We start from the raw sequence: 24,782 nt of genomic DNA, 5'->3' as shown, positions 1-24,782 counted from the left end.
TCCAGTAGTGTAGTGTTATGATCATAATAATCTGCAGAGTGGGCATATAAGAAAGTAAAAACGTAAGGAGAAAAACTGTTTTTTTTTTTTTTTACTTTCGGATATCCCCGTGGCCCGTCGAACGACTAACGACTTCTCTAGAAACCAGTTTTGAGTGCATGAATGAAAAATAGGCTTTTAAAAAAAGTATAACCTGTGATCACGGAACCCCCAGAAAATTAAATTCGATCGGTATGAATCTTTGTGGTTCCATTATCGAATATACGCTTTAATAATTAATACATTCTGAAATACCGCTTTAAAATTAACATTTATGTATAATAATGTAGGTTCATACAATATATTATTATAATATCATAGCATACATTATACTCATATATTTCATACATAATATAGCATTACTTTCAGTATACCTATTAACTCACAAAGTAACAAAGTATTCATAATTTATGACTGGTTTTCAATATATAATTATAATATTTTAATAATTATTACAAATAAATAACAAAAAGTTTATACACTTAAAATCAAACTATCAATAGTTTATAATAATACTTATATGATATTATGGTATTAGTTGTATAAAATAATAATTCACTAAAATTATATTTTTTAAATCATCCCTGACGACCTCAGTGTCCGAGATAAATAATGATATTAATAAAAAGCGTAAATTTATACGATTTACAGATGTTATACACTTGGCGTTATCATATTATATGAATAATTAGTAAAAATGTATTAATATGTAACTGAACAATACAAATTGCATCCGTATTAATTGGTAGGTATAGGTACATATACAATATTATGCTATGGTAATCGCGATTAACGGTTCGGTATGTAGACAATATAAATATCGATAGTAATTTCATGCTTTAAATTCCATTTTTATAAATATATCTTTCAATCACGTTGGCCCAATATTCAATGTTTGGACAATGGCTTACCACCATCTCATTACCGTCTTCTTGACATACCGTGCCTTAAATGTTTGCGTGTGTCCGGCCCAATCTTGCTTGATCATGTCAGACGCCTTTTCCGCGATCATAATCGTTGGCGCGTTGGTGTTTCCGTTAACTATCGTAGGCATTATAGACGCGTCGACAACCCTCAAGCCCCTGATGCCCCTCACCCTCAAACGCTCATCCACCACGGCATACTCATCGTCCACCGGGCCCATCTTGCACGTGCCGACTGGGTGGTAAATGGTCATCGTGTAGTGACGGGCCTGGCATTCCCAGTATTGGTCGGACAAAAACTCGTAACACTCACACCCTGGCGTGGGGATGTTATGTAAAGTGGTATTTATCTTGCTCATGGCCACTGTACGGCTGATAGCGTATCCAATTTTGGCACCCTCCACCATGGTTCTGACGTCCCGCGGGTCGCTTAAGTAGTTTGGCACGATTTTCGGCGCCGCGTAAGGGTTGGAACTTGTGATCTCTATGTAGCCTCGGCTGTGTGGCCTCAGAACCAGCGGTGCTATCGTAAAAGCGTCTCGGTATAGTATGGGTTCAAAAACTTGCTCGTAATACGCGTCGGTGATACCCACATCCCGTTTGTTCAAAAGACCCCCATCGTCGTTGTCTCCGGCAGTTGCCATAAACAGCTGAACGTCCGGCCAGTCGATATCATCGTTGTAGCTGTAACGGGAAAAACATAATATAAAATAATAATAATAATAATAAAATAACAAAACCAAAAGCTAGAAAACTATGTCGGATTTTGATCTTTAGGTATCTATTGCAATCCTCAAACCGAAAGCTTACTCACCGAGTGTTTACAAAACCCATGACTTCACCGAGTGGTATCCTGTAGAGAGGTCCCATTTTGTCCCGGAAGAATTGGATTAATGAATTGAGAGTCAACACTCTCGGCAAGACTATGCCCAGACCGAGGGGGTTGGATTCATCAGGTGAATCGAACAAATATGTGACACCGCCCATCGCAATGTGGTCTTGCAGGTTCTGCCCCACACCGGGTATGTGTTTGGTGATTTTGACACCAGCCTTACGTATCTTATCGGCAGGCCCTATTCCGGACAACATCAACAGGTGAGGCGAATTAATTGCGCCCGCCGAGAGCACCACTTCTTTCTCGGCTCTCACCAGCGTCGGTATGGTCCCCAGTTTAGATATCAACACGCCCGTGGCCCGGTCATTTTCGATCACGATTTTTAAAACATGCGTGTGCAAGCTGATGTGAAGGTTTGGACGGTCTTTAATTGGCCTCAAAAACGCTTTGGCTGTACTGCACCTCAACCCATCTCTTAGAGTTCCTAAACTCATATAAATTTTAAAAAAATCATCGTGTTGTATATTCTGATCAAAGACTTTTAATGCAAAAGTTAAAACCGACATGGGTATCGGAAATATACAATAAATGTTTCAGCTGGTGCCTACCACATATAGTTATATAATAAGTACCTTGAGATCGCGTAAATCCTGTCTGACTCTGGCCATTTATATCAACTTCGTCGTAACCGAATTCCTTGGTGGCCTCCAAAAAACTGTGCACGATCGGTGAGTGCGACCGGAAATGCTCCACACTCAGGTATCCTCCTGTGCCATGATACTTCGAATTCACGAGGTTCGGTATCCTCATGTCCTGGGACTTGATGAAGTACGGCAACACGTCCTCGTAACCCCAGCCCTCATTGCCGGCGTCTTGCCACGCATCGTAATCCTTCCTGTTGCCCCTGACATAGAACATGGCGTTAAGGACACTGCTGCCCCCGATGACTTTGCCTCGGGGCCAGCTAGATTGGTTCCCGTTGAAGCCCAAGCAAGACGAATCACTGGGTTGTGTTTTGTACTGCCAATCAACAGACGTACGCTGCAGGGAAGGATACAGCAATGGTATATCTGACAATGCTGGTTCGTCGATTCCGGCCTCTATTAATAGAACCTAACAAACGAGAACGATTGTTATTATACTTGTTAATTGTTATAGTATTAGTTTACTTTCTAGATACATATTTTTTCATTACCTACGATCGTTTCATAAATCGTACATATATATATATATATGCAATTGTAGACGGTGTGTAATTGTATTTTAAATTGCATTTTTACCAATTACAAATTGAATACGATTAATGTTTTAATAGCAATTTAACGCATTGGTAAATAGAAAACATTGATAATTACGAAGGTTTAAGAATTTTTCTATTCTGAAGTATCTGTATAATTTATAACTTGAACTACCAAAATAATATTATATTATAATATTATGTTAATAATACTATATTTTGTAATAAGATGATTCGAGTATTTTATATTTATATTTCACAGCAACTGAAATTGTATAATTGTATATGTAAATAAAAAATATAATATAGATAGGTATAATTTTTGTTGATTATTGGTCCTTTAAAATTGAAATGAATTTATTTACAATATTATACGCATATATAAATCACAACATATTAAAAATATTTAAAAGAAACTAGATATAAAACCATTTTCTTATAACTTTATATTTTATTGTTAAACAAAATAACGTTTAAAGAGTTAATTAAAATACAATAAACTTAACTTACACAATTTAGTATAAGTTCCCGGTAAGTTATAACTGTAGAACTTTTTAATAAATATAATCAAATTATATTTATATGAAATAAAAATAAAAATTTTCAGTGTCTTATCGATTAACATCATTTTTATTCATACATATTAAATTATAATATAATATGTAATAACTAATAATAAAAACCAAGAACGATTATCTCATAAAGTCATAACTGTGTGTCACTAATATTGTTATCATAGCTCAGTATGAAAGAGTAATGTCTGTGAACCGAATAAATTCACTATAAATAATTATTAACAATGAAGTAAATTTAAATATTACATAATTTAACCTCCAATGAAAAGAATGTATTTAATCAGAACATGTTTTACCTTAACTTAATGTGTTTAAAATAGAGATGATATTGAGTTAAATTCTATGGGCGACTCGACAAAATCAAATAACACTGAACGCCTGAAACTGTACAGTGACATTAAAGTTACAAGATATTGCTCGTATCGTTTGATAGATAATACGAAGTTTAAATTTAAACAAAAAGGAATTAATTTAGTGTAATATTGCAGTGTATAAAACAATCATATACCTAATTCCTAATCGTACATGTCAACCTTAACGTTTTTGGTAGGTTACTATGAAATAACATACAGTTTTTATATAATATACACAATATCTTAAAGAAACTTTAAAAACCTAGTTCAAAACCACGTTAAACAATCGCATCACGCAATGTTTAAAAAGATAGATACGCATTGACATTTGACACTATGTATATAATGTACACTATATTATTATGTACAATACGACTCAAGTTCCATTTTGTGATAGTCGTGTTTCGTTCGACCATTAAAATCGCTAAAAAAAATATTTTATCAGTTCGAAAATCTTATTGTAAATACAAACATAAGTATTATATTATATATTTATAATATGTATATTGTATACCCAACACGAAACTGATTACGATGGTGTTACCTGACAGTTTATCAATTTCGTTGTATTAGAATTACCACTATAAACGAAAGGATAATAAAATATTAAAGTTTTAATTTATATAAAAATAATATACAGTTATTGTAGTGTTTATCAATTTATTTTGATATTCGTCGATACCTATTCAAATTTGTTACTCTAGGTTGTCAATAATACAAAAATAAGTCGTCACTGGCTAATCACTTTCATTTAGTTTGAACTGTTTTTTTCATAAGATATCCTCATTCTGAGTTGTGTCCAACTCCCATCACATCTTCCAGTTTTTATAATCTCACATCAAATTTACTTATTGTCTTCAATTTCACAGAATTTACATTTTCATATCTATTTAATAAAAAAAAAAGATTTCCCCAACCATTTCAAAACTATTTTGATACCAGTTATGATAACAAATGCCATAGCATTCAATTTTAAATTTTTCGAATTTTTTGGCCACTGTGTGCCACTACGCTCTCATTGATCGTTGGTTTTAATCATCATTCTACGCAGACGCTTAAATTATATTACCCAACATGACGGATTTTTAAAAGCAAAAAGTATAGTTATTATTATTCAAAATCGTTTGGTTTTTTATTTAAAATCTTTTTTTGCTCAATCACGACACCATTCAATCTTTACAATATGATTAAGAGCCGTCGTTGTAATACTATTTCATTACCGTCCAGTTGGCGTTCTCGGACAGACGATTGGCCATAACGGAACCAGCGGAACCACCGCCGATCACTACGAAGTCGTACTTATCCCTGATCTCGGCGATCCGGCGGTCCGTCAGCCGGTGATCGGCGTCCTCGATGTCGGGCCGGAAGAACAGGATGGCCACGCGGATGAGCATTATGTAGCTGACGCTGGGCCCGTACGACATGGCGATGCGGGCGGCCAGCCTGGCCGTGAACGGGTTGGGCGCCATGCGCGACGCCGGCGACCGATAAATGGACACTGCCGGTGGCGAGCACGCCGACAGTCGCGAGTGTCCCGCGACCCGCACAGGAATCAGGACACGAGCACACGTACACACTCGCGAAATTCGGACGGCGATGACGAACGGAATTATTCGCGATTCGGCTATGGCAGACGACCGACGAACCGATAATGACATTGTCGCAATGACCGTCGAAAAAAGTGTATGCCTACCGGAACGACGCGGCGGTATTATGTTATTATTATTATTATTTTTTTTTTTAAGGTCTGTACCTACTTCGCGTCACCTCCGGCCGTGTGACAAAAATTAAAATAATAATTATATTACACCTGTAAACAAAATGTTTTTACCACTCGATCCAGTGGTTGTTATAGTGGTTTTTTCGCAATACCCACTCATATAATATTATTATTGTGCTGGCACGCAATGATAACGTATGTGTTTTTTTTTTTTTTAATTTGAGCTTTAAGTATGTACTATTATAGCTCGGCAATTACACAATTTGCTTAACTTTAGACAAGCAATATACAAGGTATTCTTATATAGTACTTAAAATAACCAAATATACAGAAATAATATATACTACTACCAATAATAGACTCGTATGTTTTTATTAATTATATGTTTACCCATTGAATATTTTATGTATTTGAATTTTTTTTTTTTTTGATATTTCGGACACCCCACCCTTTTGCTTTGAATCCAGTATTTCGGTTCCTAACGTACTATATCATTACTTTATATTTATAGATAGTGTGTTGTGTTATTACGCCATACGATTTTGAAAACAGTGGTGGTTTTGATAAAACATCAGGGGGGGCTATTTTCAATTTTTGGGCCTCTCCCCACCATAATTAAAGCAATTCAAGCATTTAGTGTAATTTTAATTAAAAAAGGGACATGCAAAAAATATCCAGAGGGATTTATCAGAGGGGTCCCTATCATAATATATTATTATATGATATTGTCATGTCTTATCTGTATCCCAAAACATTAAAATGAACATTTTTCGAATAATTACCGAATTCAGTGTTGGTTGTCAACATTTTTCTAAAAATGTATTTGTGTTCTTATAATTTAGTGTACGTGGGTATAGAATATTAATATAGTATCTATATACGTTAAGCCGTGGATAAACGACGTTAGATTTGATACTTTGATGGTATGTTTGAATGGAACACATTTAATAACCATAAACCTAACTGTGCAAAAATAGGTAAATAGGTGTAGGTATATAACAGATGTCCAATGACATGAGTTATATAATATTTTATTTTTCAGGTAAAATAAACCATTACCAAGTATTGAATTTATGTTAGTATTGAATTACTTACCCTAATGAGTAATGGCTCCCCCCCCCCTTTTGAAACCGGGAACGGGTGGGAACTGTTTAGCACAATACTGCCACCCAAGAATAATGAGTAATGGCTATAAGCCGAGGACATACAATGATATTACTAAGTAAGTTAAGTGTTTTTAAAAAATTTGATAGCACGAATCGTAATAAAACAAAAAACGAACAAAAAATCATAATATTTCACAAAACGAAAATATTTTTCTACAAATTCCTGAGCGATTTTGTTGTGTAATCATAACCAAAGCTATAGTTGAATATTTTCCGTGTAAATTATAAGTATACTATAAGCATAAACACTTTATTCAATTCGATTCGTTATACTATAAAGACATAAAAGTATAAGTGAACTATTTAAAAGAATTTCGCTAAATTTACATATAGGTAGGTAACTAAAGTCATGAAATAAGTTATGACACATACTTATACCTAAATAATCTATATAATATAATTTTATACATATATTATCACATTATATTATAATATAATAGGTAATGTCAACTATAGTCTATAGTTGTTAATTATCGAATGCCAAGTGTTTTACTGAAATCAAAGATTTATGACATTGTGGCGAAATGTGGACCTATGTCAGATAATTTAAGAAATAGACGTATCTTCGCACGTGTTTTAATTATTGTATTTACTTTTAACAACCGAAAATATATTTAGACTTTAAATAATTTTATTCTATATTAAATGACTTATATTATTAATTAATTTATCGGATTGATATCTTCTTGATAAAACCACCTCAAACAAAGTACATATACGTAATTTTGGTTACAAAAATAAATTGCCACCTGATATCATGAAATTAATTTGAATGGAAAAGAATAATACTTTACACAATAAGAAAATGATTAATCAGTTATAATTAGGTACAAATCCTATACTTATAACTGTTTTTGTTTTATTACAAATAATTAAAATGCAATAGGTATTATTGGTATAAACCTGTATATGAAAAAAAAATGCAAAAATGTTTGTTAAATATTTTTGTTTTACGCTGTCAATTGTTTCATAATATATTTTTGTCTATTATACATTTTTCAAACCATTCATTCCGCTGCATTTGCAGTATACTGTATACCAATACCTATCTAAAACTAAATTACAATAAAAACTTCGGCTGTGGTTACATATTTATATTTATTATTAAAAAAAAAATTACTGACTAAGAAAAAACTATTATCTTCTTAAGTCGGAAAAATTGCTCAGCCAGCTGCAGGCTTACATGAATGATTAAAATAAATATAAACATTTTTCATAATTTATTGGTCCTAGACTTATAAAAGTACTCACAAATAATTTTAAGCAGTTATAATAACATTAAAAAATGTAAATAATCACATGACTGTAAATTGATACCTACTAAATATTTTGTGAACTTGTACATTTTAGCGTAAATAGGTCATGATCACAAAGAATAGGATAAATATTTTGAATCACTAAATATAATTTCAAAGTATTTTCATTTTACAGAAATATTACCAATAAGTACAATAATAAACCTATTATGTTACTAATTACCTAACCTCTTTCCTAATTATTACTACTTTGTCTTGTTTTAAATACTAAATTACTTTATAATATACCTTTTAAATATTAATGTAATATTATGTAAATATACTTAAAGATAATATTGTACTGTTACATCCAATGGCCATAGACGCCGCGGATAGTTATTTAATAAAAAAAAAAAAACCTATTATGTATTTATACCAAATAAAATTCTCAAAGATTATATCCTCCTATGTAATAAATACATATGTGACTACATATAAATATTTAATTATTTTAATTTAAAATATATCTGTTTCTTATTATTATGTTAATGTGTGATAAATTCAATAAAAATAAATAAACAGGGTAGGTCCATTCTAATGTATTGTTGGTTTTAAGAGTACTTGTATTGAGTGGACATTTGCTGTACTTAATTAATGTGTTAAATTCGTATTTTATGATGAATTATTGTATACGTATGATTGAAAACGATTTGTCAGCCTTTATATTATCTCTAAAGATATTTCATAATTTGTTTATATTGCTGTATTAGTAGTTACTAGTTTATTTTCCTCTTAGTAAATAGTAAATTAGTATATTGGATTAATTTTTGCAGAAAACCTTACATATATTACCTTTACCTATATTATATCATAATATACCTATTGTTGTGTTTAATTTAAACAAAGTCAGTACCGAAGTACCAAATTAAAATAATGTAAATAGGATCGTGGTATAAATACTCTTAAATTAGTGTAAATATTTTAAACATTTCATTATGCACAACAAATTTAAATAATATTTTATGAAATGGGAAAAAGTGTCAAGTCCATACGGTTAATGTTTTTTGACTTACAAACAAATTTTTTAAAGGAAAATTGATATTTTTCTTTCTAATATCAAATTTTGATAAAACAAAAGTTTTTTGAATTAAAACTTCAAACTCTTTCAAATCCTTGTATTTTCTATTTATTTTTTTATTAGCGTTAGAACAACTAATGAGAAACCTTGAATTAAGTTGCCAAACTATTCATTCAGTAATAAAAATATTAACATGAACAAGTCGAATAAAGACTAAAGAACTCAAATATTTCAAATGTTTATGAATAGCTCAAAATTTATGAAAATTACATCGTGTCTTGAAGATTATAATATAAATATATGGTGAAAAATTAAAATAATTATCCATGGATATTATTTTTTAAATAAGGTTATTAAAGGTTAATATAAGGTTATATAAGGTTGTTTGTTTACCTACAACAAAATAAAAATATTAATTTCGTCAAATAATGTTATTTTGTTTTCCCCACTATTTTGAAAAGTACTCAGAATATTTCTTCCCTACTCCGTTCGGAATTCCAACTATATCCAATTTGTTTCCAAAAAGTAAAACCCTCGGAGTTCATGATAAGAGCATTTTTCTGGTCCAAACCATGATAACACACTTAAAAATAAAAAACAAATCTTAGTGAAACCAAAAATACACTCGCTCCGTGTAGAACCTAGAAAAATGATAATTTTTAAAAACCTAATTATGTAATAAATTTTTATAATAAGGGCTCTGATTTAAAAAAAAAGTTTATTGCTGTCATCATATTTTTATTGTGTAATACCTATTGCTGACGCGTTCCGACGAAAACAGCAGTACCATCTACCGCCGTTATTTTAAACTTATCACAAACCTGAGAAGAACCACCAACAACCGTGTGCCAATCACGCCTTCGTTGCTTTTGGCCGTAGGTAGAACCTATACGATTTGTGTTTTTATTTTTATTTCTGGGTTTCCAACAGACTTACCAATTATTGTAGGGAATTAAAAATCAGGATTATAATAGCCGTGAGGTACGCTTTAAAACCAGCACTGTGACAGTTTTTACGATATTAGAATGTAAATATGTGAATTTACTGTATTTATTTATTTTATTTTATTTATTTATTTCAGCAAAATCAATATCATTATTTCAATACAATAATCAAATTACAAAAATTAAATTGTTAGAAATTATAATATACACAAAAATATAACAATATGTCACCAATAAGGTGAACACTCAGGTTTACTAAATTTACGGTTGAGTAATATTTATCTTTCATATATTTTACGACCCTGGTTGATAATCGTGGTTATGACCTACTGACCACGACTAATCGACAAATTTATGTTATTTTTAGACAATTTTATTTTAGTCCAATAAAGACGCCGAAGCCGAATTAAAAAGAAAGTACCTACTTGTTTATTTTATTATTCATATATTGTTAGTAGGTACTTGCAGTTATTGCAAACAATTGTTCGCCTTATATAACATAAGAAACATTAAAACTTCAAGTTTACTTTAAAATAGGTCGTATAAAAGTTATATAGATAATAATCTTACCTTTAGATTTAATAAGAGGTCAATTCGCACTAATTTTTAAACTAACGGAGCTAACACGTGTTCTGCTGAGCTTAAAATTTGCTATGTTACGCACTTGTAAGACAGAGACAACACATGCAGGTATCACGTCCTCTTAAGCAATATTATAATTATACTAAAAAACATCTAAATTTTCATAAAAAATATCAATTATTATTTATTACTTTTAATGAAATATTTCTGAATACAACATAGATAACCAAACCAACACACATGTCGATGTAATAATACATATACCTTCACTTCAAATTATTTTATAAAAATCCTTTGTATCATTATTTAAAATTGTTCGTTGTCTGGGACAAATTAAATGGAATGCCCTTCTTATATTCTGTTAAAAGTAAATATTCACAGATTTTTTAACTCAATGATTTGAGTTGTTATTTGTCTCAACCAAATTATTTGACTTATCCAGGAATAAAAGTGATCTAATTGTCTATCTATTCTGTTTTATTTCAGCTAAAATATACTATACAAAATTAATGATTACAATAACTAATTTTATGATTTTTCAAACCCTAATTGTGGACATATTTTTAATGTAAACACAATTAACTGGTGAGTGGAGACAAATTCAACAAATACTTAAAAACAACGTAAATCCAATATTGTTTAAATTGGTATTTCTCTTAAATCGTTTTCATCAGGCATATGTCCTGAATTAACTAGTATAAGAAAGTAATCATTAAAGTATTCATTGTAATTATGTATGATTTATATATGATTTTAAGATTTGTTTTTAAAAATTTATCTGTGAAAAATTCCAAATGCAATTATCTACTAGTTATGATAATGATACGATCTGTAACCAATAGCCATTTAAATATACAAAAATATTCAAACTTCGTGAGCCAAAATGCCCAATGAAATATTATCTTTAAAATTCTTAATTAAAAAATTGGCTTCGAAGTGTACACCCAAGGGTGTAATATGATAATCGGGATTAACTATGTACCAAATTTCATAATCATTAATCACCTTCAAATTACCTCATAAATAATATAAAATGTGCATTCAAATCATATATGATATACATCAACTATCAAGTATCATTATCTCTATGCTCTATTAGATATTTTATTCGATCGAAGTAAAATATAAATAAAAAAAATAATAGAGTCTAGAATTCTAAACATTATAATGAAGATAATTCACTACTCCGAACATGATAGCATATGAGCATTTGCAGACATTAATACATTATACATACCTTAATAGTAAATATCATACTATATTATTATAAAAATATGTCATCATGAACACAAATAATTTCATAATGTCAAAATGTTTAAATAATATTTTTTATACATATAAATTAATATGCCTATTATTATTATGACGTTGCCACGTTGGTTAGGCACACATAATTAATATATTTTGACCAGGTCGGGATGATAATAATATCGTTAAATTATAATGCTAATAGCATAACGATTTCAAATAAATATATAAGAAAGAAAGAAATCTTCGTGGTAATAATAAATTATCATAAGATCTAGGTTAAAAAAAAAAACAATAATTGTGGATGTTCGCACGTCGATTGCGAGTGTCGCAATCACAGTCGTGTCACCGTTTCCTGCCCAGCCATTTCTCTTTGATCATGTCCGCGGCCTTCTCAGCAATCATTATAACCGGCGCGTTGGTGTTGGCACTGACCAGGGTGGGCATAATGGACGCGTCTACTACGCGGAGCCCGTGAATTCCGTACACCCGGAGCCGTGGGTCAACAACCGCGGTCTTGTCCCACTCGGGTCCCATTTTGGCGGTGCCCACCGGATGGTATATGGTCACCGTGTAGTGTCGGACCATGCATTCCCAGTAGGCGTCTGTGAACCGTGGCAGGGTGGCGCAACCGGGGAACGGTATGTCGTGCAGCCGACTGCCGTACCGACGGAACGGTGTGGTCCGGGACATGGCCACCACGAACTTGACGCCCTCCACCAACGTGTCCACGTCCTCTTGTACCGTCAGGTAGTTGGGCAAAATCCTGGGATACATGGAAGGATCGGTGCTCCGCAAAAGTATTTCGCCCCGGCTCTTGGGCCTCAGCAACATCTGTAAGTACGTGAAACGTTGGTTATATAATTGTATCACAGTGTGCAGCAATGTCCTAGGGAGACTAGAGAAGGTAAGCTAACTAGGTTTTCAACGAAGTCTATGAAATAATTTTATTTTAAACCACTAATAAGAAATCAATTTTGATTTTCATAACAAACTTGAATTCCTCGATGAACACCGCAGGTGCCTTCTACTATAAATATTCCGAGAAAAAAAAACAGTGTAAAGAATAATCCACCGTGTTAAGTTTCTAGTCAACACATGAATAAGACACTACGTGAAACATTTGATACATTAGACACTATGCAAAACATTTAATGCACACGATTGCGACCACTATGTAAAACAATTCAATTAAGCATGGTATAAACTATTACATTGATGTCTAAAATATAAAAGTAGGAGAAAATGTTGTGTAGCGGAACATTTGTGATATATTTGTCCTATTAATTCTTGTGTTTTAGTCAGCCCTTCTACACTCCATGACATAAAATCTTATGTTTGTTTTTTATATTTTTTTAAGGTATTGTTTCACTTACAGGTATAGCAGACCATACATCTTTGTTGTTAATTGGTTCATACACAGCTTTATAAAACTCTTCTTTCAGACCGTGAGCTTTCCACAGTTGTACACCGCCATCAGAATTTGTGGAACCGGAAACAAAGTGTAACTCAATGTCCGGTGTGTCAACTGATTGATTAGAATATTTGGTGTTGATAAACGCCAATCCTTCGACACCGCCCATGACCGTCAACGGCCCGTCGCCCATCGTAGCATAGTTCAGAACCGTTTGGACATTTTCCACTCTCTCTTGTGTTAGCGATACCTGTATAACGAACGAAAGAGCATGATGTTATATTTTTAGTATAAGTACTAAGTATTAAGTACCTGCCTATCGTAGCTGGAAATGTATTTGGTGTTGGGGCACTAATTTTATCATTATTAATTTTAGAACGATAAAATACACGTCTAAGATTAATATAAATTAATTTTTAAATATCGGTGAAAATGTAATAAATACTGTATATTATCACCAAACATTTTAATTAAATTGAATAAGTCATGATGAGGACAATAATAATAATTTAATCACATTTTTGAAAAGTTTCTTTCAGCTGAAGCTTTTGTCACTTATAAAATTGTGCTTACTCTTAATAATATTTTAACATTAAGTATGATATCTCCAGGGAAACATAATATTACTAATGCATACTTAAGGAAGAAAACAAGCTAGACAGGGAAGTTAAAATGTCTGAATTTGATTTAATTTTTAAACCTTTGATTAAAAAAATAAATAAAGTAATGAAACAATGGATAAAATGTACCTCTTTTCCATCTGACTAAGGCACTGCACTGTAGCGTACCCAGTGCCTCCTAGTGGGGGGGGGGCTGTCGGATCTAAAGTTCAGGGACCCCGCTATTTTAAGGGCCCGTTGAAATGAATTTCTAATTTTTGTAATTTTTTAATTTTGATAAGAATACATGTTTTGTATTAAATAATATTTTATAAGACTCTCAAAAACATTTAGTACAGGTGCCCAAAATTTGATGTGGAGAGACTAAGTGTTCCGACCTTTATACACCGACTGTCATTAGTTTTTTATCTGAACAAATAAAATATCCTTTTTTGATTATATTATTAGTTAATGTGCATAGTAATATCACCTCTTTGTTAATGAGAAACGCTAGCCCGCCGAGTCCAACGTGGTCTTGAAGATTTTTCCCGACATCCAAATCGGCTAGAACGGGTATACCCATTTCCGTCAGATGGTCCTTAGGACCTATGCCCGAGAGCATAAGCAGCTGTGCAGAACTGATGGAACCCGCCGACAGCAGTACCTCTTTGTTGGCCCGAATGAAATGCCGTGCGTTGTCCTTGATCATTTCGACGCCAAACGCGACTTTTGTCTCTGGGTTTATCGCCACACGTGTGACATGAGCGTTGATGGACACGTGCAGGTTCTTTCGCAGTCTAGCTGGCCTCAAGAAAGCTTTGGCCGTACTGCATCTGGCTCCTCTTCTGATGGTCCCTTGGGGTATCATAAAACCCGTTTGCCGTTCGCCGTTTATATCTCGGATATCGTAGCCCATTTCTTGGCCGGCCCTGACGAACGCGTCGGCCAACGGCGTTTTGTATGGTGCTTCGGACACCGTCAGATAACCACCCATCGAATGGTACGGAGTTCGCGCTAGGTACGGATTTCTGTTGTCCTCTGATTTTTTAAAGTAGTAGAGCACGTCGTTGTATCCCCAACCTGGATTTCCTTGTTTCAACCAGTTGTCATAATCCATTTGGTTTCCGCGCACGTACATCATATAGTTCAACACGCTGGACCCGCCTAAGACTTTTCCCCTAGGCCAATTGCAACGTTCATCTTTCATAGCTGAAATATATATATATTTATTATATAAATATATAATTTATATAGTATTATACGTGCATTATGTTTGTATAGACGTGTAGTATTATAAAAATCATATTATGGCTTGAAAACTATTTTATTTAACCCTTGACTTACATCATAAATACACAGTACAGTATACATACCTACATATTTTTATGTACCTACTATTTATTGTTATATTGTTAATATTTTTAAGCTTTTTGCCATTTTTAGGACAAACTTCTGAGAAAAGATTTTTAATGCAAAATTAAAATATTTTTGGACTTTTTATAATTACAATGAGATAACCAAATTAGTTTCATAAAACTTAAATTTCTATTTTGCTTTTCATTTTTTGGAAACTTATGTACCTATTGGGAAACTTAAAAATGCAATGCTTAAAGTATAATTTGTGTCAATTACCAAGCTATGGAAGAACTTAATGATATTTTAGGATCATTATTCTTCAAAAGTGTGTACCTAACATTTAAATAGTACCACATTATTAATGCCACCAATAAATTTGAAATTAAACTTTGTAAATTCGTCGTAAATTTATGTATTACGGTCAAAATAAATTGTGTACACAAAATATGTCCGTATATATTAATTTGTTACTCACCTAAACACGCTGTATCCTGAGGTTCTGCTTTATATTGCCAATCGAGCTGGGTAAGTTGCAAGTAGGCAGCCAACAAAGGCACGTCGGATATTTCGGTTTCATCTCCACCGGCTTCTATTAATAGTACACTCCAATCTTCGACTTCGGTCAACCTATTCGCCAGCACCGCACCTAAAAAATATTCAAGTTTTTTTTTATATATTTATAATTTTGAAAAAGTTATTGTCCTGATACCGCGATAAAAATTATCACGGAAATACAACTCAGCTGCATAACCACCTTATATATATTTTGATAGGTATTATAATGAAATAAAATATTATTTTCACCTGCCGATCCAGCGCCGACTATAATAAAATCATATTGGTCGAGTATCAAATCGCCGGGCTGGTCTATAATCCTTGACTCGGGATCATTTACCTCATAGTGGAAATAAGCAATAGCCGCGACCAAAACGGGCAGGAACCAGGCCACTTGCGACGCAGCCCCCGCAATCGCTCCGATGGGTATAACTTCTACGCCACTCATGAGGACCGCATAGTATCACAACAGCTAATCTAAAAACATAAACAAGACACACGATGGGTCGCAGATGATGTTTGAGGTCACTATCACTATCGGTGGTGAAACTAACCGATGCCAATTGCCAGTATTATATTTTATACCATGTACGGCGGATGTGGCGAAGAAGAAAGGAACGGCGCCCGACGTGACAACGATCACGTAGACGTATGTTATAATAAACATGTCGCTCTAACCTAATTTTCAAATGTGCGAAATCGGACGTGCAGGATATAAAAACTAGGATGGTAAAAATGTGCGTATTTTTTACGAAAACTATAATATTTCAGTTAAATTGGTTCACGTTAAAGTAGATCAGATTTATAATGGCACGTAGAGATCGTTCATTATTATACACCTACCTATGATTTTCTACGGTATTTTTTTCTTACGGAACACTGCGGGCTGAATTAGGCACATGACATAATCGTACATGGTTTTAAAATTAATTTTAAAGATTTCCTTTGAGATTCAAAAATATGTTTTGAATTTCATAAACACGATGATCTTATCTTCTATGGACATTATATATATATATATTATATACATACAATATTTGAAATAATTAGCTGTGACGTAAATATCTTTTTAATAGATACTTTCAATCACCTACCAAAATGTTTTCCAGTTAGTGTTTAGTTGTGTGTAATGAAACGTTGGTTCTGCGACGTCAAGCCATAACTCACTCGGTACGTCAAAACAAATGCAACGACGGTTGACGGCTCAGATGACGATTTTATACACATACATAATAATATTACACTTCATAACATCGATAGAGCACAAACGTTAGAGTGCGATCTCCGAACCAAAATGAACACAATAGGCTCACGCAGACGCATTATTGTCATGTCGGAAATGAAATAATTAATTTAACGATGACGATAATAACAATGAGACACGATATTATTTTATACCGGTAAATCTAACGCACGTATATGCACTATATGTGTTGCTGGATGGGTAACGGACAACGAACAACTACCTGCCTTCCGTACACGTCTAGATCAACGACCTTACGCACTGACATTGAGATGAGTATACCTACAGAACCGCGCGCACATATATAACGGTATTCGTGCAAGACACTACTTGGACACCCACCTCTCTTCTGCTGTTCCAACCAGTTTGAATTAGATATAATTACGTAGGTATACGGTGGCGCTGCGGCGTGTCATCGCAAGCCTTAACAACCGGAAAATTGGATGAACCTTTTCCATTCCTCTCGGTGAGATCATTGCGTCCCGCGCGATCGGGACTATATAATATGACGTCAATTCAAATACTCGGTCAGAAAAAAAAAAAAACATTATAATGGACTTAAACTACATTTTCCTCGAACGGATATTTTTTTCGACGAAATCATCCCGAGAAAAGTAATTTGCATCTACCGATTATATAGTAATCGAAGTTCATATTATACTGTTCCGGTTCAAAATATATCTAAAATTCTAAATTACACTGTATAGCATGTTACCTACCTACCCATCTACGCGTTAGAGTAAACTTATAAATAAAAAATTAAATATTTACTTTGAATGTGTTCATGGTGTATTTATTAGGAACCATCATAATTATTATAAGCAAATATTTTTTAGATAAATATTCAAAATATGTTACATACCAAAATACGAAATTTCCGGCTTTGAAAATATTGTTATTACGCTTTTAGTCGAGACTAATTCATTTTATTTGTGGTAGACTTCTTTTATTAGGCACCGCAATAGATTTTATTTTAATATATCAATTATTCCTATTACTATAAAAATATACATGAGTAATGTGTATGTACAGTGGGTTTAATACAAAATAATTATAAAACAATTACATTGAAATTAGATAATCCCACGTTTAGTATATTAAACACAATGTAATGATATAAATTATAATTAATAATAGAATATTATTAGTCGATTATTAATTCATTAATTTTTTGAAGGTTATGAATATTTTTATAATACAATCACTTGATTCATAAAATAGTTAACAAAATAAAGATATTGTATGCATATCATTATTCACAAATAACCATCCGTGTTAAATAACTTTTGATATTGAATAACTACAAACTTATTTAAAATAACATCATTATATGTGAATAGTGCACACACGTTAACGAGTAGGTATACCTACTTATGTGGTTACATTATTTTGTTACAATCGCTAGTCGCACAAAATTTTCAATCGCTATAATTTTTTCTTTAAATAAAGAATCTTTAGAATGTTAAATACATTTTATCTGTTTGATGAAACAAAAATATAATAATATTTTTAATGTTATAAAGATACGAGGAAGATATAACTGGTATTACTAGAGTATCATTAACTCAAACATTTTTTTGAAGTCAAAAATAATTTTTTATTTTCAAAATATTAACATAATACAATTCTCAAGCGAATCAGAAATTTCAATTGTATTTTGACAGAGCAGGTATAGTTAAAAATAATTTATAAACCTTTACAGGGCCACATCAATAGATACACAAGGTAAATGGTCGCTTTAGGTGGAATTTACATATTTATTTTAATCTGCTTATAGCTACAATAAAAATATACTTTAAAGAGAGTGCAAGTTTATCGAAAAATAAACATTAGGTGTGCTAAGTATAATATATTGTGTTGGAAAAAAATAATATTTTTATGTGTTAGTACAGTGAACACTAATTTTTTCATGAACTATAATAATTAATAGACAAGTATTTTATTTTCATGCTTCATTCGATTTTAGAAATCCCGGAAACTTGATCCTGAAAATTAAATAAAATAATAACAGGTACAATATAGGTAGATTCACCCCCAATTATTGCGATATCAGAATAATACCTCTACGGAACTTGCATATTCTACCAACTTGGCAACAGATTTCTTAAGTAAGCATTTGAGTTGCTCAACAATTTCATTCGATTCAGTTGAATCGTAATTGTAATTTTGTGCAAATCCAATAACTTCTTTTGATATATAATCTATAGTGATGTAAAATTTTCCTATTGCTTTATCGGGCGTATTCTCAATCACGTCTGACCCTTTATTTAGTCTTTCCAAACCATCTGACCAATTCATCAATTGAGTTTTTAATCCCAGTAAATTTTCAGACTTTATATCATCCACCTACATAAAAAACAACATCCATATAACATCTTAAAATATTTTTTAATGGTTTAAAATAGAATGGCTGAATTAAATTTATTTGTGTCCACCTTTGGGCTAAATTTGCCGATCTAATTTTTAAAATCCCACGAACAATGACAACGAGTTCGTCACACCCGCATAACACCTTGTCTTACAGACCACAGACGTATAAACAAATTTTAGCCCTTTTGTAATACGTACAGTACCTACTCTCGTTTATTTTTACACATTGTGTTAACCAAAATGTATTAACATTTTACACTACCCCCCCCGAACCAAAAAAACGCTTTTCACTCATATTTGTTTTTGATTATGCAATATTTTTTCAACAATATATTCGTTTGGATATTCAGCATGGTTTAAGAAAAGACTTATCAACTTATTAAACCGGCGACACATACGCGGATTTTGGCGTAATGTAACGTTACAGCGTAACTGAAATGCGCAATTGTGTACGGTGTTATTACGATTAGAGTCATTATGATGTTATCAATAACTATTTTAAAGTGAGGTATTTAATTATATTTTGCCCCCTCATCCCCCCCCCAACAAAAAAGCGGTTCACAGCTACACCATTGGCTGGTAAGCAATGGCCAAAACTGTGATGTACATTGCCACCTGAGTAGATTATTTACTTATAATTTAAATTTAAACCATGGCTATAAAATGTACATCTATTGGTATCTTCCGACTCCCATCGCAATAGTTAACCCTGAACTGATGCGGTTCAAATGTGTTATTATCAACTATTTGCATAAATTTTAATTAGGTCAAAATTACCTAAAGTTGTGTATGAATTTAAAACAATTAAATAAATGAAAATGATTACCTTATTAATTAAATTGATATAGAATACCTGTTTAATAATTGTAGACAGGTCATTTTCCACGGACTTAGTAAATGCATCGAATGCTTGGTTGGCAATCGTCACAATTTTTTCATTTTCTACTCCATACGATTCTATTTTTGACAAAGAACCTTTTATAGAATTTTGGGCATCAACTATCCACTGATTTTCATCGATTTCAATCGGTATACCCTAAATACACACGTAGGTATTAAATTAAGTAATAAGTTATAAGCTGCTAGCTGGTAACTGTATTTCCACATCTATTTAGTTATATTATCTCATTCAGGCACAGATTGGGTGATAGAGCGATCGAAAAATTCCAGAAGGGCCAAAGCGTCCGCACTATTTTGTAACAATGTCTTTAGTTGTAGAATTTTTTCTCAAAGGCTTCTCGTACATTTTTTCATAGAGAGAATTGCAAAGTAAAATAGCAATAATGGTTATTGTTGATAAATATTTTATATTAGTTTAAAAATAACTGAATAACAAGTAGGTACCTACTACCTAGGTAATAACTAATAACTGTTGTTCTTTTTGTTGTGAACTTGTGAATGTCATGTTAAAATGGTATTAATGATCATGTTCAATAAAACAACAATTTCGTATCACATTAATATTACATAATAATTATTAATTTATTTTACACTTGGGGCTGGTATTTAAATTGATTTAATACAAAGTAGGTAAGTTAAATAGTGTATATTTAAAATTGTTAAATATTATAAACTATAATAGTATTTTGTGTACATAGAGTGGACTTATATTTGAATCTTTCAACTTAATTTAAATTATTAACTAACATTATGATAAATACATCAGTGCGATCGTTTCCAATTATTATGCCTACCTAGTGTTGTCATATTTTTTTTCATGTGTATAGTATTTGCCCCAGATACGGGCCTGGTAGTAAACTAGTATAGTGGACCGCTAAATATTAATTTTTCCTGGCTGGGCCAAAATTCGAATCCGTCCTTGATCTTATTAAATTATACCAACACTGCAGCAACATTGAAATGAAAAATTTTAAATAGAATGATCTCTTAAATTAATTTATATAAGTTCTATGCAATAATCGGATCGAGTTCAATATCGAACATTTCGGGCTGGTAAGGAATTCAGTAATAGGTACTTAACTAAAAATATGTTTTTAGGGGGATTAATTATTACTTTTCAGACGTACAGGTGCACTCACATATTACTCACATATTGTGTATACTTCATACCCAGTTTACTATTATATAATAGCTATTGTATTTATTTTATAAAGACTACTTTTCGACCAAATAAAGATGCCTTTGGAAAGTTAAATTTAAAAAAAATGTATTATTATTGCCTTAACACTAAGTTACACGTTTTTGTACCGCATGGTAATAAATTAAAATATTAAAAGTTAAAGTATTGAAGTCTGGAGTAGTAAGTATTGATTTATATTACTTACTTGCACGGCACCTAGTGAAGTAACGACAAACAATGTTGTGTAAATGACGATATTTAAAACAGCCATCGCTAAATTGATATTATACTGTTCAGTCTAGCCGAGAGTAAAAATTATCAACAACTGCTAATTGAAACAGCCAAGATCCTTTTATACCTAATCGTTGTCGAACAAAAGATAGATATATGTCATTTAAACCTGGTCCCCACTATATAGTCGGTCACAAAGCAGACATTTTCAAACACAATGCATACCTAATCATTCCATAAGTATGGAATATTGGCTACTTATGTTATCTAATATCATAATATGATATCGAGATAAAACCTATCTAGCTATTGTATTATTATAAACGGAATGTATTTTTTTTTTTTTAATAAATAATATATACACTCTGTACCCTTGGGCACAATATGAATATTTGATTAGTGAGACGTTTTTTACATGAAAAAGTGTGAGAGAAGAAGCCATCCAATGAAAGCACTATCTGTTAGCTATTTGTTTATTTGTTTATTTTTAATATTTTTTTTAATTAATCATTAAATAAATCTCGACACCAATTTCTTTTCCTCGTTGGATTGCCCGTAATTTAAATTTGATAAAGGGGATTGGCATGAGATGAAAGTGAACTATGAAATTGTTTGTAAAACGTTACTGCTTCAGCGCGAACTGTTTTTTTAAAATTTATTTTTATGGATATTATAAATTTAACGTTATATTCAATGATATGACAAAGTTATTACTTATTTGTTACGATAAAAAATAAAGATGGGTACTTGGGTTTTGGGTAATGGGTATTACTAATGAATAGTAAGTATGTACCTATAATAGAAATTATTATTATTTATTAAAGTGTAGATTATGTGTATTAGTATCACACATTGAGGCACACGTATGATACATCCGTATAGCATAAATGTGATAATTTAATATTTTTACTATAAATATTTTTTAAGCTCACACGGCATATTTCAGTATATTTTCTATACAAAAAAAGTTGAAAAGTCAGTGAACCTATTACTTAAAACAAGTTTAGGTACATACCAATAAACCACGTTTAATATGAAATACTTACCCAAGTAATTTGAAATATATAACTAAAAAAATAATAGCTAATTGAATGAAATTGTTAAACAAAAAAATAATAGTAATAAGTACCTTAAATAGCCTTATTTAATTTCTCATAATTTTTAACCTATCTAATTTAATGTTATTTAGTAGACACAGTCGAACAATTCAAATAATAATAATTTTTTTATTTTATACAAAATATAGTCAATTTTGATTATATAAGTGGACGTAATTTAATATATTTAAATAAATAATCACCCTTAATATGTTTTTTCAAATAGGTAATATTTATTTCAAAATGAATTTTATACAGTCTTAATAAGTGTGATATTCATAAATTAATTAAATAATTACTATTTATTTATCATTTTTATAAAGTTTCATCACATTATTCTTTATTAGGTACCAATCTAGAATTTACCACCTACGAAGTATATATTCATATGATAGGTATGTATATAATTCTGAAAAATTTTAAGTATGACTTTTTTAAATGAGACAGTATTAAGAATAGGTATAGGTATAGTTTATAGTACAAGTTTTTAATAACTATGTCTAATTAGTTATTATTAATTAGTAATTACTACCTAATTACTATTCGGTGTACCTAAAACAAATATCAACAAGACATATAGTAATTTAAAAATTTAAAAATTTAAGAATTATCGTATATTTTTTTACCAAAACAAATAACAATTAGGTATACGTTTTCTTATACGATTTTTTGAATACCTGTTTACACAACTACCTAATTTTAAAATTCATATTCAAATTTTGACTTGAACACGATAACTGCTTAAAAAAATATTTATTTTACAACAAACCGAACGTGTTCAGCATAGGTAGTAAAAAAATGTTTTCTTTGGTCTGTACAAAGGAAGATACTTAACAGACCATTATTGATTCGAGGTTTTTTGGCATGTTTAACATACCTACGTAATACGTGTGACGTGTGTATACCTGCTTCAATGATATACCTAATAAAAATCATACAATTTTAAGAATTTACGAATTTACAATATACCATATTACCATTTTGTTATTTACTGTTCTTTACAACCATAGGTATTTTTTTTAAAGAGGACATAATACGCAGGATCAGCTGCATTACCGCAATACCTAACTAACCACATTAACCACATGGAGTTGGGCCCTATAGGCTATAGTCCCAATTCGCTTACCTGGAAGCAAAAGTCTAAGAGAAGGTCATACTGATGAAGGTATCATCAGTTTTCAAGTGATTGATTTGTGTACGATTTACGAAATACGAGTCTTCCTATACGAAATACACTAAAATCGTTAAAGCGCCGTCCATACCAGTGACAGAAAACGCCACCAAGGGCGTGCGCAGAACTTTAAACCGCGAGACCAAAATCAAAATTCTCTGAAAACACAGCATGCTTCATACTACTTTTCTGTTTTTATAAGTGATAAAACAATAAATATTAACTTAACCCCCCCTCCCCCGGGTGAACACAAATGGGTAGGTACCACAAGAGAGCCTCTATTAAGCCATTAAGGCTCTCTAGGTACCACGAATTAAGATATTATATTCTGTGACGATAACTACTTACCTACCCTCAAGAAATTATTTTGCTTGCTTGTTTGTACCACGTGTTTTCCTAACATCTAGATATTATAGGTATTTATCTATTTACGTATGCTCTAATAAACCATTAAAGAAATCGAATACTGACCTATTCTAAATTAATGATTTTGAAAGGAATTTGTAAAACTTTTTTAACCGACAGTCAAAATAAAGTTACTAGATAAAACTTACATACAAACTTAATAAAAGTTTATTTAGTAATTTTAAATACGATTAATAGTTGATTTAAAATTTTAAACTTGCATGTAGTCAGTAGATACCAATGTAGGTACCTATTATATTCTATTTCATAACAGGTACCTATACAATTAATGTATAATAATTATATTTTTAAAGATAGTACCTAAG

The 24,782-nt window shown here is 31.6% G+C and overlaps 3 protein-coding genes across 4 annotated transcripts; all 3 read right to left on the bottom strand.

The window, feature by feature from the left end:
- Nucleotides 1-570: 570 nt before the first annotated feature.
- LOC111027375 (glucose dehydrogenase [FAD, quinone]-like) lies at nucleotides 571-5,973 on the bottom strand. The gene is made up of 4 exons (XM_022305743.1): nucleotides 5,183-5,973; nucleotides 2,430-2,910; nucleotides 1,777-2,281; nucleotides 571-1,646 (listed from the first exon to the last, which is right to left on the bottom strand). The coding sequence occupies exons 1-4, from the start codon at nucleotides 5,618-5,620 to the stop codon at nucleotides 947-949; spliced, it is 2,124 nt and encodes a 707-aa protein (XP_022161435.1). The 5' UTR covers nucleotides 5,621-5,973; the 3' UTR covers nucleotides 571-946.
- A 6,067-nt stretch (nucleotides 5,974-12,040) lies between these two features.
- Nucleotides 12,041-18,108, bottom strand: LOC111027336 (glucose dehydrogenase [FAD, quinone]-like). Of its 2 annotated transcripts, none has more exons than XM_022305696.1 (6): nucleotides 17,965-18,108; nucleotides 16,109-16,336; nucleotides 15,780-15,950; nucleotides 14,439-15,157; nucleotides 13,312-13,599; nucleotides 12,041-12,769 (listed from the first exon to the last, which is right to left on the bottom strand). In XM_022305696.1, the coding sequence occupies exons 2-6, from the start codon at nucleotides 16,305-16,307 to the stop codon at nucleotides 12,281-12,283; spliced, it is 1,866 nt and encodes a 621-aa protein (XP_022161388.1). In that variant the 5' UTR covers nucleotides 16,308-16,336; nucleotides 17,965-18,108; the 3' UTR covers nucleotides 12,041-12,280. The 2 variants fall into 2 exon arrangements, with proteins under 2 accessions (XP_022161388.1, XP_022161386.1); XM_022305694.1 differs by lacking the exon at nucleotides 17,965-18,108 and adding an exon at nucleotides 16,954-17,464.
- Nucleotides 18,109-18,441: 333 nt separating this feature from the next.
- On the bottom strand, nucleotides 18,442-21,902 carry LOC111027337. The gene is made up of 4 exons (XM_022305697.1): nucleotides 21,758-21,902; nucleotides 20,326-20,508; nucleotides 19,164-19,448; nucleotides 18,442-19,087 (listed from the first exon to the last, which is right to left on the bottom strand). The coding sequence occupies exons 1-4, from the start codon at nucleotides 21,821-21,823 to the stop codon at nucleotides 19,055-19,057; spliced, it is 567 nt and encodes a 188-aa protein (XP_022161389.1). The 5' UTR covers nucleotides 21,824-21,902; the 3' UTR covers nucleotides 18,442-19,054.
- Nucleotides 21,903-24,782: the final 2,880 nt, after the last annotated feature.

Source organism: Myzus persicae, unplaced genomic scaffold, assembly GCF_001856785.1.
Source record: "Myzus persicae strain clone G006 unplaced genomic scaffold, MPER_G0061.0, whole genome shotgun sequence".
In the NCBI taxonomy this organism is placed as follows: Eukaryota; Metazoa; Arthropoda; class Insecta; order Hemiptera; family Aphididae; genus Myzus; species Myzus persicae.
The sequence above is the reverse complement of the archived record's forward strand: the minus strand, read 5'-3'. Positions and strand labels throughout refer to the sequence as shown.